Below are 15323 nucleotides of genomic sequence, written 5' to 3'. Positions count from 1 at the left end.
CGGTGTGGGATTTGTAGATTTGCAGCCAAGATTCCCACTGGAACTGTTTAAGAGTTTGAGCACTATACCTTGAGTGTCTGAGCAGAGCAGGAAATGTCTTGGTCACTGGGAGAGAGTATAGGTTCCTGAGGATAACCAGATACCTTATGCAAATGGCCACAGCATTTTGTCAAAAAGTGACCTAAAGGGACCATGCCCCCCACCCCCAGCCATACCATGTGGGTGGACAATACTTTCTAAAACTGTTCCAGGAAGACAGGTTTGCTCCTGGCTGGACAGAGATGATCAAAACCCCCTCACAGCCTTGGCTAACTAGTCAGTTGACGTGACTAGTCTTTTGCCTGCCCCGACCTCTAATCGTCCCTTACCACTAGAATCTCATGTGTGCTCTTATTGGTGACTCTTTCCCATTTTAACATGCTGACCCTTGGTTTAGCTCCAGACTCGGAATTCTCTTTTCTGAAGAGATGTCCCATGGGAGGAGATAGATATGTATATAGTTTTTTGTTTTGTTTTCCCTACTGAGCATTTATTCTCTGTGTTTTTTGGCCAAAGTATCCTGGTTTCCTTAGGGAGAGCTGCTCTACGCCCATGTCCATGTGGTCCTGGTGGGCTTATGGAAACCAGCAATCCATTTGGTCCTTCTTACCACTCCAAGCTCTAAGAGAATGGTCATGTGACTAGGCCTAGACCAACCAAAAGATGACATTATCCTGGTCATTGTATCATGTTCAGAAATGAGCACAGGTCTTGATTTTTCTTCAGTGACATCAGGCCCCAGACTTTTGTGGACCCAGTGGGGAGAGAGAAGTTCCCTTTCCATTGGACTCTGAGATGGGCGCTGGAAGGCTGGCTGCGCTGGATTTGGACACGGGAGCTCTGACATCTGATGTGTTCGTGCCTGAGAGTAAAGACAACTTAGAGAAAGGCTGAGCCTGAAAACCTTGGGAGTGTATCCGAGTCCTGGTGTCATTCAACTTCTTGAATGTCGCTGCACCTGAAGTAAAAACTATCCCATTTGTTGGGTTTCTCTCACTTGCCACCAAAAGAGTCCTGCATGCTTGCCACCCCAATGGGATTGTCCCCTTGTCCCGATAAGCAATGATTTCTTAAGCCAAAGACACAGTTGGGCTTGCATATATAGTTCAATCCTGGGGACTGAATCATAACTGAAGAGGCATGCTTTCAGATTTAGTGTTGCTATGTATTTGGACCCAGGGTAAACTTAGCCTCCTTAAGATTTCAATTTTCCCCATCTACAAAATAGATTCATTCACAGATAATGACCAACCTCATAGGGAAACACTAAAGATTAACTAGTCACATTGTACTTATGATAAATTTCTGTTAATAGAGAAGAAGGAAAAGAAGCCTGGTTAATTATATTACCTGTATTTGTCTAGCACTTCTGATTTTTTTTAAAGCTCTTTCATGTAACTAATGGCATTTGCCTGTCCTAATACCCCTAAGAATCTGGTATTATCAACCATATTATGCATTTGGAAACTCACCTGGACCCAGAGACTTCTCAAAGTCATATAGCAAATCAATGTCAAAGCTGACTTAGAACAAATTATTTCAGTTTCTGTATACACTAAGTATTCTATTTAATCTTATTGAAAATTATCCTACTGGGCTATCATATGGCTCTTAAAACCAGAATAATAGATACAAATGATTAAGTTTTATGGGGATGATCATCATAGAATTGTTTTTTAAGAAAAATTTTGGAAGTAAACTAGATATTCAATAAAAGGAGACAGATTAAATAAATTAGGATACATATGTACAATAGGCTTTTAGGAAACCATTAAAATGAATGTGTAATATTCAAAGTAACATGTGTTACACTAAGTAAAATAATCATCTTTTAAGACAGTAATATAAATCTATTCATAATTTATAAATTGATATGTTCAGAAAAAAGATGGGAAGTTTATTCTTGGTACCATAATTACACAAATTTTATTTTGTTTGGTGTCTGTTTCTCTACGGCTTTCTATAATACACACATTGCTTTTGTACACAAAATAACAACTGTTTCCAGAAAGTTCATTTCCATCCTAGAGATTCTACATAAAGAATACGCAGAGACAAGCTTAACCACTGGGTGTCAATTTCATTAAGCCTCCAACTGCCTCATTAACGGCTATTTCGCCGGCATCCCCTGAGATCCGGACCTCCCGTGGCCTTCGGCTTCCCTACGCTCCCTGGACAGCAAGCTGTGCCACTCCAAAGTTGCAAGAGCCATCGGGGGTGGAGAGAAATCTCCAGTAACCTCAGAGCCCAGGACACCTTGACTGCAGCACAGGCCACGTGACAGGGCAAGGGGCCGTGTGACAGAAACAGTGAGCGGTGACCCCAGGGCAGGAGGAGAACGGTTGCCGCGGGAGGGGAATGACAGGGCCCACAAGGAGCAGGCAGTCGGCAGAAGGAAGAAAGCCCTGCCAGCCCACAGACGTCTAGTAACAGAACTGCAAACACACGCCACTGTTCCCTCTCCCCCTGAGAACTCAGTTTCCCCATTGGTGAAAATAGGAGCATCGTATGGAGTGGAAAGTTGATTTGAAATTAACTACCATTTCTTCCTTCTCATCATAACCACATATCGCTGGTATAAATACTACTTTCATTTGAAGGAAGTGTCGTTTCCAAAGAGGAGAAGTGACTGGCACAAACCATGTAAGTCAGCAATGGCACGCCGGAACTATACCCAGAAATCCTTTATCTCAGAAACGAAGCCTCATACTTTACCCAGGACCCTGAATGATCATCATTCAGAGGAGCTAGAATGAGCTTTTGATATGACTTGCAACTAGTTTTCATCCCCGTCACTGTCCGGCGGCGTGGTCGTAACAGCCTTCCACAGGGGTTTACACGGCGGCCTGCTGGAACTCGCACACTCAGCGTGCCAACGGCTACCCCACAAACAACAGTGCTTCGGGCTTACTCTCATCGCCGACACTGATATTCCGTAACATGCAGCCATGCAGGCATGCATTCACACACTCGTTTACTTACTCATTCAACTAGCATGTCTGCACACTATTCTGCAGTGGGGACTGATGAGAAGTCAAAGAAACCGGGGCCACTGCCCCTGAGTTGCTCAGTCCCATTGGGCAGATAGGACTAAAGCCCAGGTAACAAAAACCCAGGACTCGGTGTAACCGCTGCTGTGGGGGAGATACAAGAGGCTGAGCTGGCAGAGGTGGACATGGGAAAGCAAGGAGCGCGTAATGGAGAAGTGTCATTGGAGCTAGGACTGCCCAGAAGGACAGAATGCCGACAGGGGGCTGTGGGAGGAGCAGTTTGTAGGTGGCAGTGGAGGAAACAGCAGTGGGAGTTTTAGGACCATTGAGTTGTCTGGTTTGACTGGCGACCAAGATTCAGTGTAGTGTGGCTTTCCCTGTTGATTAAACGAGCAGGGGCTGTAGGTGGTTCCCTGCCTCCAAATACACACTCACCAGACTTCCTGGCCCCATGCTAGACCACCTCCAGTCTCCATGGGCACACCCCTGGGCACACCACAGAGCCACGTTGGACGGCTCATCCCAACCCCCAGTCATTATCTTCCTCTTCCGCCAGCTTCTGTCCCCACCCTTCCCGTCTGCTGGAGGAACTCCACCCCAAACTCACAAGAGTCAAGGAGCAAAGGCCGCTGCTCCATGGGTGGAAAGTCTCCAGGGGGTGTGAGTGTCAAGGTGCTCTAAGTCATCGACTCCTGGTGAGAACACAGAAATCTGCGCGCAGCACTTCTCTGCCGAAGACCCTTCCGTGGGTTTGTCACAGCTCTTGGTATAAAGATCATAAGAGTGCCCACCGGCCATGGCCCTTGCCACCCTCTCTAGTCCCACACGCCCCCTGTCCCCCATGCATTTTCCCCACCGCTAGCCCTCTTCCCAGGAAGCTTCTAGAATACCCTACTTGTTCCTAGCACTACATCACTAAACTCCTTCAGTCCTCAGCTCAAACACCTACTCATTCCTCTGCCCAGAGCTATATCCTTTATAATATGCTTTCATTGAATCATGGCCCTTTCTGTCACGTCTTCATCACAACCTATAATGATACACTCGTTTGTGCAATTATTTGACTAATAGCACCCCTCACCAGCCGGTAAGCTCCCAGACCACAGGGCTATTTTCTGTTTTTGTTCACAAGGATGAGCACTCCATAACTGTTTGGTGAATATTGAATGAATGCACCTGAGGCCCATGGTAGAGCTAATACCCCTGCATTTGGCGAATGTGCCACTTGGTGGGGGTGGCGGGGTTCAGAACTTGACTGAAATTCTCAATCTGCTTAGCGAGCTTCCCTCCAACCAAAGGCTGGGGTACAAGAGCATCTTCTCTTAAGTGTTTAGCCCTGGAGTTTTCCATGCACTCTCACCATTGAAATACAGCTCTAGAAGGACTCTTACAGATCACATGAGTTTTATTTTATAAATAAGCATTAGGTGGGGGGGGGGAGGTGCTTCTCCAATGTCATACACATGAGCGGTTTTGGAAGATAGTCCAGCATTTGAACCTATGTCTTCAATTCTGATCCAAAATACTTTTCACTGCATCGAACTTGGTGTGTGTATGTGTGTATGTGCGTGTGTGCATGCACATGCGTGCCTGTGTCTGTGTGTGTCTATTTTCCAGGCTACATCCTACCTACCTTTCTAAATTTAATTCATATGTCCTTGTTTTCTGAAACCTGGTCTGATTCCTCCATATGGAAGTTTTCCTTCCTTCCTTTGAATGTGTGTGTGTGTGTGTGTGTGTGTGTGTGTGTGAGAGAGAGAGAGAGAGAGAGAGAGAGAGAGAGAGAGAGAGAAACTCTATTATATCAGGGGTTTTGTGTGTGTGTGTGTGTGTGTGTGTGTGTGTGTGTGTGTGTGTATGTATGTGTCTATTTCCTCTATAAGAACCTAAACCCCTTAAGGGTAGAATCAATGCCTAATGCATTTTATTTTCCTCAGTTCCTAGTATAATGCCTTTAAAGGACAAATGGATTTCATCTCTTGCATCAACTTCTATTCTGACTGATTTGCGATTTGTAGTAGCTGCCTGGAATGCTGTTGTGAGATGGAATTTAAGGCTATGTTGAGAGTCAGTGGGAAAGAATTCTATAATCAATGAATGCTGTCTGCAAGGGTACGAGAGGGGCAATACTGGTACAGATGTTCCAGAGAGGGCAGTAATAAAAATGCTTTGAATGAACAAATGCCTGAATCTTAACTGCTCCCCGAATGTCCTGTGCTTCATCTTGAGTGTCTGAGAGGAGAACAGTAATGTCTCCCATCTCAGCAGAAGTCGTCTGACTAGTTGGAGGAAGCAATGTTCACACACAGAAAGCTTTTCTGCACACAAAAAGCTTATGATCATCAATATCATAGTAAGAACCAAGAGTCAACCACAGACACATGTCAAAGCCTGCATGTCTCAAGGTAAAGGCACAGGTAAAAATGGAGGAGCCTTAGTCAGATCGTAGCATCAACCAGAGAAATGCAGACCTCTGAGAAGGCGGTGTAGATACAGGAAACAAACTGAACTCTCCACTTTCCCCAGACAAACATGTGCTGGAGAGCTTGAGGGGAAGGAAGAAGAAACACAGTGCTTTTACGCATTCAAAACACCTTCCTCTTCACTACCAAACCCTGCTCCACACTTCAGTGCCTGCTCAGCCCCCACTCCCCCAAGAAGCCTGCCTCCCTTATCCACAGCCGCGTAGCCTCTGTCTCGGAAGTCTTAGCCCTTCATCCTGACTCATAAACTGTACTGTGACACTTCCCTTGTGTGGGGGGCTCTTCTCCTGCCATTTCTCATTTCTGTGTCCACCTACTTATATATCTTGAAAGGATGAAAGCTCATTGAGTTTAGGAAACCCCAAAGCTGGCTGCACATACCAGCTTAGGCTCTTATTCATTGCGCAGTATGGAGAGGACACCTGATCTCTCTCAGTCTTGGTAGAATCATTTGTGAAACGGGGATAATAATCTTTTGATTTTGTTATAGAACTTAACTACGACAACATACGTGAGATATCTGGCACATAGCCAGTCTTCAAAATAGAATATGTTTCCCATACCACCAGCTATCCATAATTTTTATTACCATATTCAAACTAGTTTTTTTTTAAATTTAGAAATCAAATTTAATGGGGTGACTTTGATCAATAAGAGTACATAGGTTTCAGGTAAGCATCTCTATAGTATATGAACAGTTGATTGCGTTGTATACCCATCACCCAAAGTCAAGTCACTTTCTGTCACTGTGCATTTGTCCCTCTTTACTCCCCTCCTTACCCCCCTGCACCCTTAAAAGGACTTCACTTTTATCTATGTCCATTAGTTTCAACAATCTAGTTTTTTGACAGTAGGACTTTTACATACCTTTTGTGTCCTCGACTCTTAGTTACAGAGTGACGAATAGATACTGTGGAGTCACGTAATACAAGGACAGACGCTGGAGGATATCCATGAGGTGTGAGCACACACGGGCTTGCTCATGGGCCTGGACAAGCGACATTGTTTCTTTACGCTGGCTACGTATCCCATAGGGAGTGGCGAGGACTTGGGTAAACCTGAGATTTTTTGCCTTACACTTAAGGAGGGCAGCACTTCTCAGCTCCAGACAATAGAAGCGGAGCAGAAATGTGGGTCCAGGGTTGCTTGATGTGCTACACCTTCTTTTTATTTTTGGAGAAGCCAGAAATCTAGATTTCTGTGCCACATTTTGAAAAGCACTCTGCAGGTCAAGCCAAATAAGACTGATGGTTAGTTGACAACTCTGAAAACGATGAGGGATGCTCAGACAAAAGCTAAGAGGATATTTGTCTGTTTCCAATGCCCGAAGGTGAGTGGGAATGCCCTTGGGCTCCCTGGGTAGATCCACAATAGAAGCGGACCCACTGTAAGTAGGCACACTGCCCCACATCCGATCGCCACTTCTGTTCTCAGCAGCTCTATGCTGTGTGACTCCCTGACTCCTGGATACATCTATTCGTTTGTGTCAGGGGAATAGCCCCATGGCACATGTTCTCAGCAACACCAAAGGATAAATTTACATGCTTGTTTTGGACAGTAGTTCATATTCCGATAGTAGGGTTGACCTATAACCACACAACACAAGCAGCATTGCAGGACAAACCAACTGGGGCTTAAGAAATCAATGCTGTCAGGAGCCAGGCAGGTAGAAAAAATGAGATAAGTGGGTCGGTTGGGAAGGAAGCCGTGTAAGTGGGATACTACTTCCTGCTCCAGCCTAACAGATTGGGGCTGCAGAGACCCAGGGTGTTGTGTTGCTAGGTCTTTTGAAATTTCAAAGAGAGCTAAGATACCCAAATGTTGACAGGAAATTCCATGATTCTTAAATACCACACTACAAGTGGCTTGTGGGTGACCATTTGGTGACCCCCTTCTACAGCAATCAATAAATGGCAAGTGAGAGGGCTGGCATGCAGTTCCATGGGAGGTTAGAGTAGGGAAACAGGTAAAGTGTCTTCAAGTGTCTTCTTTACCTTTGCACATGCCATTCCCTCTGCCTGGAATGCACTTACCTCCCCCCTTTCCTGCCCTCACCTCATCCTTCTTGAAGGTCTCTGTTTATCATTGAAACTCAGTTCAACCACCACCCTCTGAGAGGCCAGCCCCACTCCTCATGACATCTCTCATACTCCCTACAAACCACTGCTATAATACGTACAACATTATATTTCAATCTTCTCTTTACAGGGCAGTCAGCCTTACAAGGAATAAGGTCCCGCAGGGCAGGTAACATGTCTTCCTCTTGTCGCATTTCTAGTGCTTCGCCCTATGCCTGGGCTTGGGTAAAGGATGTGAAATGCTTGCTCGGGGAATAATAGACTTTTTTAGATTTAAGAGTTACTTCCCCAAAGTCAGACGCTCATACTGACTACTACAGAATCCCCCGAGGGTCAGTTCTTGAATATTCTGATTCAGAAAGTCTAGAGTCTGCCCCTTAATATTGCTTTGAACAAGTTCCCTGGGTGAACATTACGTGAACTGAAGTTTGAGGACATGTGGGCTAAAATGTAACCCCTACAAGCAAAAGAGACTGTCCTCTTCATTAGCAGGAAGTAGGGATTTAGCATGTATTTGCTGAATAAATGAATAGCTAAATGAAAGAAAAGGTAAGAATGAAATTGCATCGATGCTCCCGAGACTGCTAATAGAAAATCCAATCAGTAGTTCATGTGTCCCTTTAATTTATATTTACCATAAAGGCACCAAGATAAGCTGAAAGATCAGTAACTGCTGTCTCTGTGGACAGTCTCCCCAGAGCCTGCCCCTGTAGGCTTAGAAGGGTGCTCAGAGGAAATCACACGATATTTGGGTTGCTGATTCAGTGACTTTATCCCTTGATGGTGACAGACAAGCAAAGCAGGGAAGATCGAATGCAAAGAAGCTACAAAGCTGTCAGCTTGCCCAGTGGTATTAGCAGTCCTCTTTTCCATCCCTTCTGCATCCACTTCCCTGTAATCACCACTTTTTCTTTTTAATCCCCTGTTGCTATCATCTATTAGGAGTAGCTCCTGTTACACTTCTCCCTTCCCTTCTCCACCCTCTGGTGGAGGGATCATGAATAGCAAAAATGCACTAGAAAACATCAAATGATGGCAAAAATTATGAAAATACAAAGATGTGGTTATTTTTTGGAGGTAAAACTGGGGCAGCTAATTTAAGGTAACTACTAGTCCAGATTTCCAAAAAGCCCCTGATATTAAATCTGCATAAGATGCTTTACTTGTTTTTCCCATAAATGATTAATTAAGACATCTTCCCTAAAACCTCTCCCCTCCTTTTGGCATTTTTAAATTAATTGCAATTGGAACAGATGTACAATTTTCACCAACCAATTGGCAACAGGAACATAGTCCCAGAAAGTTCCCAACCTCATGTGGATGGTAACAGAGAATTTTCCAAGCAGGCTAGGAATCACATTTGCCTCTATTTCCACCCAAATCGCCCAGTACCCGTTATGATCTTGGAGCTAAAGAGAAGAAAGCAAAGGTCTCAGCACAAGATAATGTTATTGCTTCTCGGACGACCCTCTCAGCAACGTCCCCCAGTGGAATGTAAGCTACTTGAGAGTAGAGGCCTTTTATCATCTCAGTTTCTCCAATGTTCACTTCAGTTCATAAGTTGAAACATTTAAAGAATAGCCAAAATCACAGAAACCTACACACTGGACTATGGCAGGAATCAAGTTTAAGAATCCCGATTCATTCATTCCAGGTTCACTAACCACAATAGAGATTGTTGCCTTTATCGTATTTCAGTCTCCCCAATAAATGGCCAACAACCCTATCAGAGATCAAGTCTTAGGTTGTTAAGATAACAGTACAGAGGCATCACCTTTTGCCCTAGAACATTTCCTCCTGTTTTTGTCTTTTATTATCTTGTCCTGTAAGTCAACATCTTGACACTGGGACAGCAGTTAACATCTCTTTCCAACAAGCTCTGCTATAGACTGTTCTCAGCAGTTAGAGTGCCAGCCATTTATGCTTCTTGAGTCCCTAAACAAGTAATCCTTCTTGAGTAGTGGACTCACTCTTTTGGGAGTATAACAAAAGCTACAGAGCATCTCCCCAGGAAATAAATTAGCATAGTCATATGAATGCAAACAATTATGCATACTCTAAGGTGGTTTTTCTGTACATTGATCCTCACACCCATATCTATACAAATACCCTCCTCCAAGCCATATCAAAGGGAATAGGAAGGTATCTGATAACCAAATACCCACTCAAGATTATTCTAGCTATCCAGGGAGATGGTTTCACAGAACTACAACTCAATGATCAAACTTCAGCCCTTTTTAAAGGGTTGTAACACAATATAGACAAGATTTTCAATCTCAGCATTACTAACACACAGAATTGCTATCTCATGGATTCAGTGGGTCACTCTTGTGCAAAACCAAAGCTATTATTTGAAGCAGTATAAGATTATTTTTCTTAAGTGCTTTATCAGGGTACTGCCTGCAAGACCCAGAAAACTCCCTTTTGCTTCTTGGGTAAGCTCAGTAATTGGTCAGGTTACCATGAGATCAGTATATCTATTACCCAGGAATATGGACCTTAGGGCCACTAGACTTCCATTTACTTCCTGGGTAATGGACATGTTATATAACCTGTTGCAGTCTTAGTTTCTTCATGTCTAAAAGGTAACAGTGCCCTGCAGGGCTCCTGTGAGGATTAAATGAGCTAACACATGAGAAACAATTAGTTCATTGCATAGACCATAGTTCATGGCATAGGCTCAATAAATGGCAATGAATGTTACTATAATTTTCCATGAAATAGGTACAGTTTCTGAAACACAGTAAATGCTCAATGGAACCTGGGTCTAAGTATAATTCTTGGAATTCATATTTACATTATCTTATAGGTGGGCTTAGGGGTAGGAAGGATTCTGAATTCTCAGCTTGAGCCTTCAAAGCAGGTTCAGATCAAATCACTGAGAGCCCACCATGAGGAAATGAGAGAAGAGATGAAAATATGGTCTACGACTTCTAACATCCACAGCTCAGCAGGAGTCGCCAGGCCCACAGTGGCACACAAAACCTATGGTGCCCATTTCATCCAGTTTCTCATCTTAAGTCGTGGCTGCCACTCAGTTCACGCTTCCACGCCATAATATCCAACATGAGCTTAATCCCCGGAGGGAGTATGTGTCCACCGATTAATTTCTATGCTTTCATCTGTCATAAAATGGCAATCATGCGACCACACAGTTTCCCTTGCAGTCCTACTTGACAGGAAAACTCGGGATGGTGTTGGTTGCCCACAGTCAGTAACACATTCAACTGAGATCTCAGAGATTTCTCTCCCCCTTCCCTTTCTTGAGGTCACCTCTCTCTTGCCTTATGCCCACAGTGCACCCTACAAAATGGGTCTTAAGCGATCAATCACTTTCAAAGCACTTTGGAAATAATCAAGCCCCTGATTTTTAAAAATAATGATTGGTCATTTCCCCAAATGGGAAAGAAAGCTCACACCCAAACTTTTCATACATTCTGTGTTACTAAGCTGCGGGGGCAGTTTCTCCTTTTAACTTGTGGGCAGGGAAAGGTGCAAGCGTTTCAAACCGTAGTCTCCTAGTCAGAATCTCTCATTCTGTATCTCTCAGAAGTTTCCTAAGCGGGAGGCTCTTTCCATTGAACCAGGAAACCTCTGAGTGGGGAGCAGAGACGCGCTGAACCCAAGTACCCGTTGTGCTGGCATTTACAGTTAGCTGACAGTGAAAAAGCAAACCCATTCGATGAAGCATTGCAGGACCTAAAATGTCAACTGGTGGAATCACTCAAAAGGCCCTGGACGCTTCTCTTGGAGGGCTTTCTCTTATGAAGACAAATGACAACTCAAGTCCTTTTTGCAACACCACCACCTACCCACAGGCCCGCCTCTCATTGGTCCATCGCAGAAAGACATCTCAGGAATAGAAGCAATTACTTACATCTATAGGTCATCTCGAAGCTGTCGCTGATGTTCACAATATCAATCTGGGGGAGGAGCTTCGGGGGTTCTGTGAGTTGCGACAGAGCAAATCTAAAAGCGGCATGTTCCTGTGACTGCTGGTTTGGAAATAATCCCCCTGTGAGGAGAGAAAATGCGACATGGTATCTGGGTAAGGACAGGTTTCCCTCCTCACTGCTCCACCCCAGAAGGACCCTGTTCTTCTCCCCCACACCAAAGTCACCGGTTGGAACCCTTAGCGGTGGGGATGAGAGTTCAAATAGACATAACTGGATGCTGAGGCTTCAACTTCTGTAGAGGAGTTTCTATGGAATGAGAGCCTCTCACACACCCATAGCTCTTCCCCAACATTTGATTTGCACCCCTCAACTCAGCTCAGAGAGGACAGGGGAATCATGATGCTTCTCTTCCTCCTCCCTTGTGCAAATCACCTAGGTGGCCTGTGCCCTTGGATGTCCACAGACCTCCATTGTCTAATCTTTCCTGTATCAAGCCCATTTCTCAGCACAGAGACGTACAGAAGTAGTGTTAATAAATGCTGAGCTGTGAAATCTAACCCTAGGGCCCTGTGGGCTTATCCAGCACTGGGCACATCTGGTTTGACACTTCGGGCCTCTGACCTGGCAGGACCATGCAATTGAACTATCCTATCACCTCCAAGTTTTATTATTCCTTTCATCAGCAAACTCCTGATTGTGTGCAAAAGTGTTCTGCTGCTTCTTTCACACGCACGATCCCAGCTGCCTAGGGATAACTTGTTACATAAGGGGTTGCCATGGTGGGTATTTGCATGGCAGAACCTTGGGCTTCAAGGGCCTGGGAGCCTAGAACGTCAAGAGGACGTGGACATTCGATTCTGGTAAAAAGAACACCAAAGGTGCCTATTGGGGCTGCGGTTCCAAGAAACCATAGTGCTTGGCTCCCCTCTGCGTTTCCTGTGGACATGGGAATGAAGTAAAACACCTTCCTGTGAGTTAAAACCGGCTCTTTCCAGAAGCTGCACTAGGATGAACGTTTAGACAGAAGTTTATCTCAGACTCCACGGGAGCCACAGTCCTAATATCATGCACTTCTAACCTAAACAGGGTGGACAGGTTTGTTTTTTCAGAACCAGTAAATGGATTGTAAGGCTCTTCTTAGAGATCGTACGAGGAGAATCAAGTAGTACCTCCTGGCAGTGATATTTTCAGCATTTCTCCTACAGTTTAATGTTTCACTTCTTTATTTGAAAAGGAGACAGCCATTGAACAAGCAAGTACTAAAACTGCAGAGATGCATGAGCAAACATGTCATGTACAACCCCATGCACTTACCCCCGTGGGGCTATACCTAGATACACTTGCAGAAAGCAGTCCGCAGATCTTAAGACAAAGCATTTCCAATCAGCAAAGTGTGGGCAATACCAATATAAACAATGCCAGACATAAGAGCAAGTGATGTACACATGTCCCTATGCCTCCATTTTAAAGAATAAAAACAAAAAGAACTTGTTCTATTCTGTTGCTCCCTCCTCCCCCCCCCCAGATGGCCGCACCCCAAATGCTTCCCAGGCCCCTTCCTCCACCCCTGCAATATGAATGAAAGAGAGGGGTGGGGGTGGGGAGGCAGGTAGCTACAGGCTGGGCTTCGAGGGAAGTGCCTCCGGAGGCAGGAAGTTTTGTTTTGCATGTAAGGCACTAACACACGTAACACAGACACACTCCAGAATGTAGCTTAACAGGTGTCAGGAAACCAAGCAAGTTACTCCATGACTATTCCAGCCACCCCCGGAGCCAGCCAGCTGGAGAGGCCAGAAGTGACCGAGACTGCAGCACAGGCATGTCTGAATTACCACCTGCACCGCCTGCCCCCCCACAGACACACACTCACACAAAGAACACAAACGACCAGTGATGGGAACTTTGCCGAGTGGAGCTAGGTCCCTACCAGGGGAGAGGAAAAAGAACCCACACCAACCACGATGCCTCCAAACAGAGCAGCTTGCTTGGTCCCGGGTCACAAATAGCCCTGAGATGTTGGTCACACCGAATCTCTCCGAGCCCTTGTGGACACGCGTTGTTACTGGTGTAATTGTTCCTGTTTGTTTTGCTTTCACCTGTTATTATTAGCAGGATCGATGTTGGTTGGCTGCCCCATAATTACAGGGAGGGTGAGGGTCCTTTGAGAAGCATGACAACCAGGATGGGGATACGGGGAACAAAAAAGCATGCAGCATGTTGGAACCCGGCTCCAAGTTGAGAGGATGGAGCCCGGGGCTGCGGAAAGCTTTGAGGAGGGGAGAGGAACATGTGGAAACGTGTGTGTTTGTGTGTGTGTGTGTGAGGCAGGCAGTGTCTGTGTACGGAAAACCTAAGAGGAGGGGGCAATTGAAAGGATGGAGAAAGGCAGGCTAGGAAGTTCCAGAGTCCCAGGAGTGGGGACCACCAGCCCAGAATGGCAGACAGCAGTGAGCAGGCAGCCGGAAGAGCCCGGAGCAGAAGGAGAGCCCCCTGGACTTGGAGTAGGGGGGCTTCTGGCATTATTCCAATGGCTGCAATAAACCCAACACCCTTTTCTCCTTGTTTTAGAGGGTCTCTTTAAAGAGACCCCCCCAGCTAAGAAATCACTGCCACTCTCAATTAAATGTATATGATATGTGTACATTTAATACATAATCACACACACAAATTCACACACCGCACGTATTTATGTAAGTAAATGAAATCAGGCACCATCGGCCAGGCAAACAGAGTTAACTCCTCAAACAGCCACCATGCCTTGCCTTGCTAAGCCCGATTATTTTTATTCCTCCACGGCACTGGTTCCTCCATTTCACATGCTCACGCCTGGAGTGTGAGTGGTGTGTGTGGACCTGCGTTTGTGTGTGTGTGTGTGTGTGTGTGTGTGTGTGTGCGCGCGCGCACACTTCCCCTCTGGTCCGTGTCGGATCAAGAGAAGCCCCCTCCCCATGACATGGCCCATGTCCCTCTCCCGTCACCACGCCACAGTTTTCAATAGCCAAGCACACAGCCCGTCATGGGGATGGGGGGGCACAGAACGCCCCCTCCCCCCAGAAAAATCCTGGCCAGACCCAGAAAGTCCCTCCCGAGGCTGCCCCTCTCACTCACCGATCTGGATATTGTTGGGGAAATTGGCACCTACTACCGCGCCCAGGAAACCGGTGCAGAAGAAGGCAAAAATGTGCTGCATATTCCTTTTTGCATTGGCGAGAAAGAAGCCCAGGTCCAATCATAGATTTGGTGTTTTCCCCCTTCCCTGTATTCCGTTCTCTGTTCTGCCTGTTCTTTTCCTCCTGCAGCTCCTTCCTTCCTTGCTTCCTTCCTTGCTTCCTTCCTTCCTTCTTCGAGGTGTGTGTTTCCCTGGGAATCCGAGCACTTAAACTGCAGCGTTAACACCAACTGACAGCCAGATGAACTGAGCACGGGAAAGAGACGCCGTCCTCATGCTCGCCGGAGCGCTGGCTCCCCTCTCCTCCTCTCTTGCAGCCTGCCTCTCTCTCCCTCCCTTGCTCTCGCGCTCCCTCGCTCTCCCCCTCACACTCACACAGGCTGCAAGCTGTGTGCTCATGCCCACCGAGCCAGCGCAGAGTGCCACCACTGCCCTCCTCTCCCTGTCGCTCCCTGCCTCCCGTCCTCACCTTACCCTCCTTTCTGGCTGCTGGCTGACCGGTGGGAGGGTGGGTGAGGGAGCTCGTCCTGAAGGGGAAGATGCCGCTGTCCCCTTCACCCGCCTCCACCTTGCTCAACTCTCTACCCCCTCCCCCAGCTCCCAGCCAGGCAGATGCTCCTGGGAATGTGGGTTCAGCTGTAAGTCAGTAGGTGGCAGGGGGTCCCCGC

The 15323-nt window shown here is 46.1% G+C and overlaps 1 protein-coding gene across 2 annotated transcripts in view; it reads right to left on the bottom strand.

Annotated features, from left to right (window-relative positions):
* Positions 1-15024, bottom strand: part of GRIA1 (glutamate ionotropic receptor AMPA type subunit 1) — a 307663-nt gene extending 292639 nt beyond the window's left edge. The window contains exons 1-2 of one of the 2 annotated variants that reach the window (XM_066273071.1): positions 14595-15024; positions 11468-11605 (exon numbers count right to left, since the gene is read on the bottom strand). In XM_066273071.1, coding sequence (XP_066129168.1) covers positions 11468-11605; positions 14595-14676 — 220 coding nt within the window. In that variant the 5' untranslated portion in view covers positions 14677-15024. The remainder of the gene's footprint in view (positions 1-11467; positions 11606-14594) is intronic. The other variant, XM_066273070.1, reaches the window with a different exon arrangement.
* Between the last annotated feature and the right edge of the window lie 299 nt (positions 15025-15323).

This window comes from Saccopteryx bilineata, chromosome 4 (genome assembly GCF_036850765.1).
Source record: "Saccopteryx bilineata isolate mSacBil1 chromosome 4, mSacBil1_pri_phased_curated, whole genome shotgun sequence".
NCBI classification, from domain to species: Eukaryota; Metazoa; Chordata; class Mammalia; order Chiroptera; family Emballonuridae; genus Saccopteryx; species Saccopteryx bilineata.
This window is presented reverse-complemented; position numbering and strand designations above follow the sequence as displayed.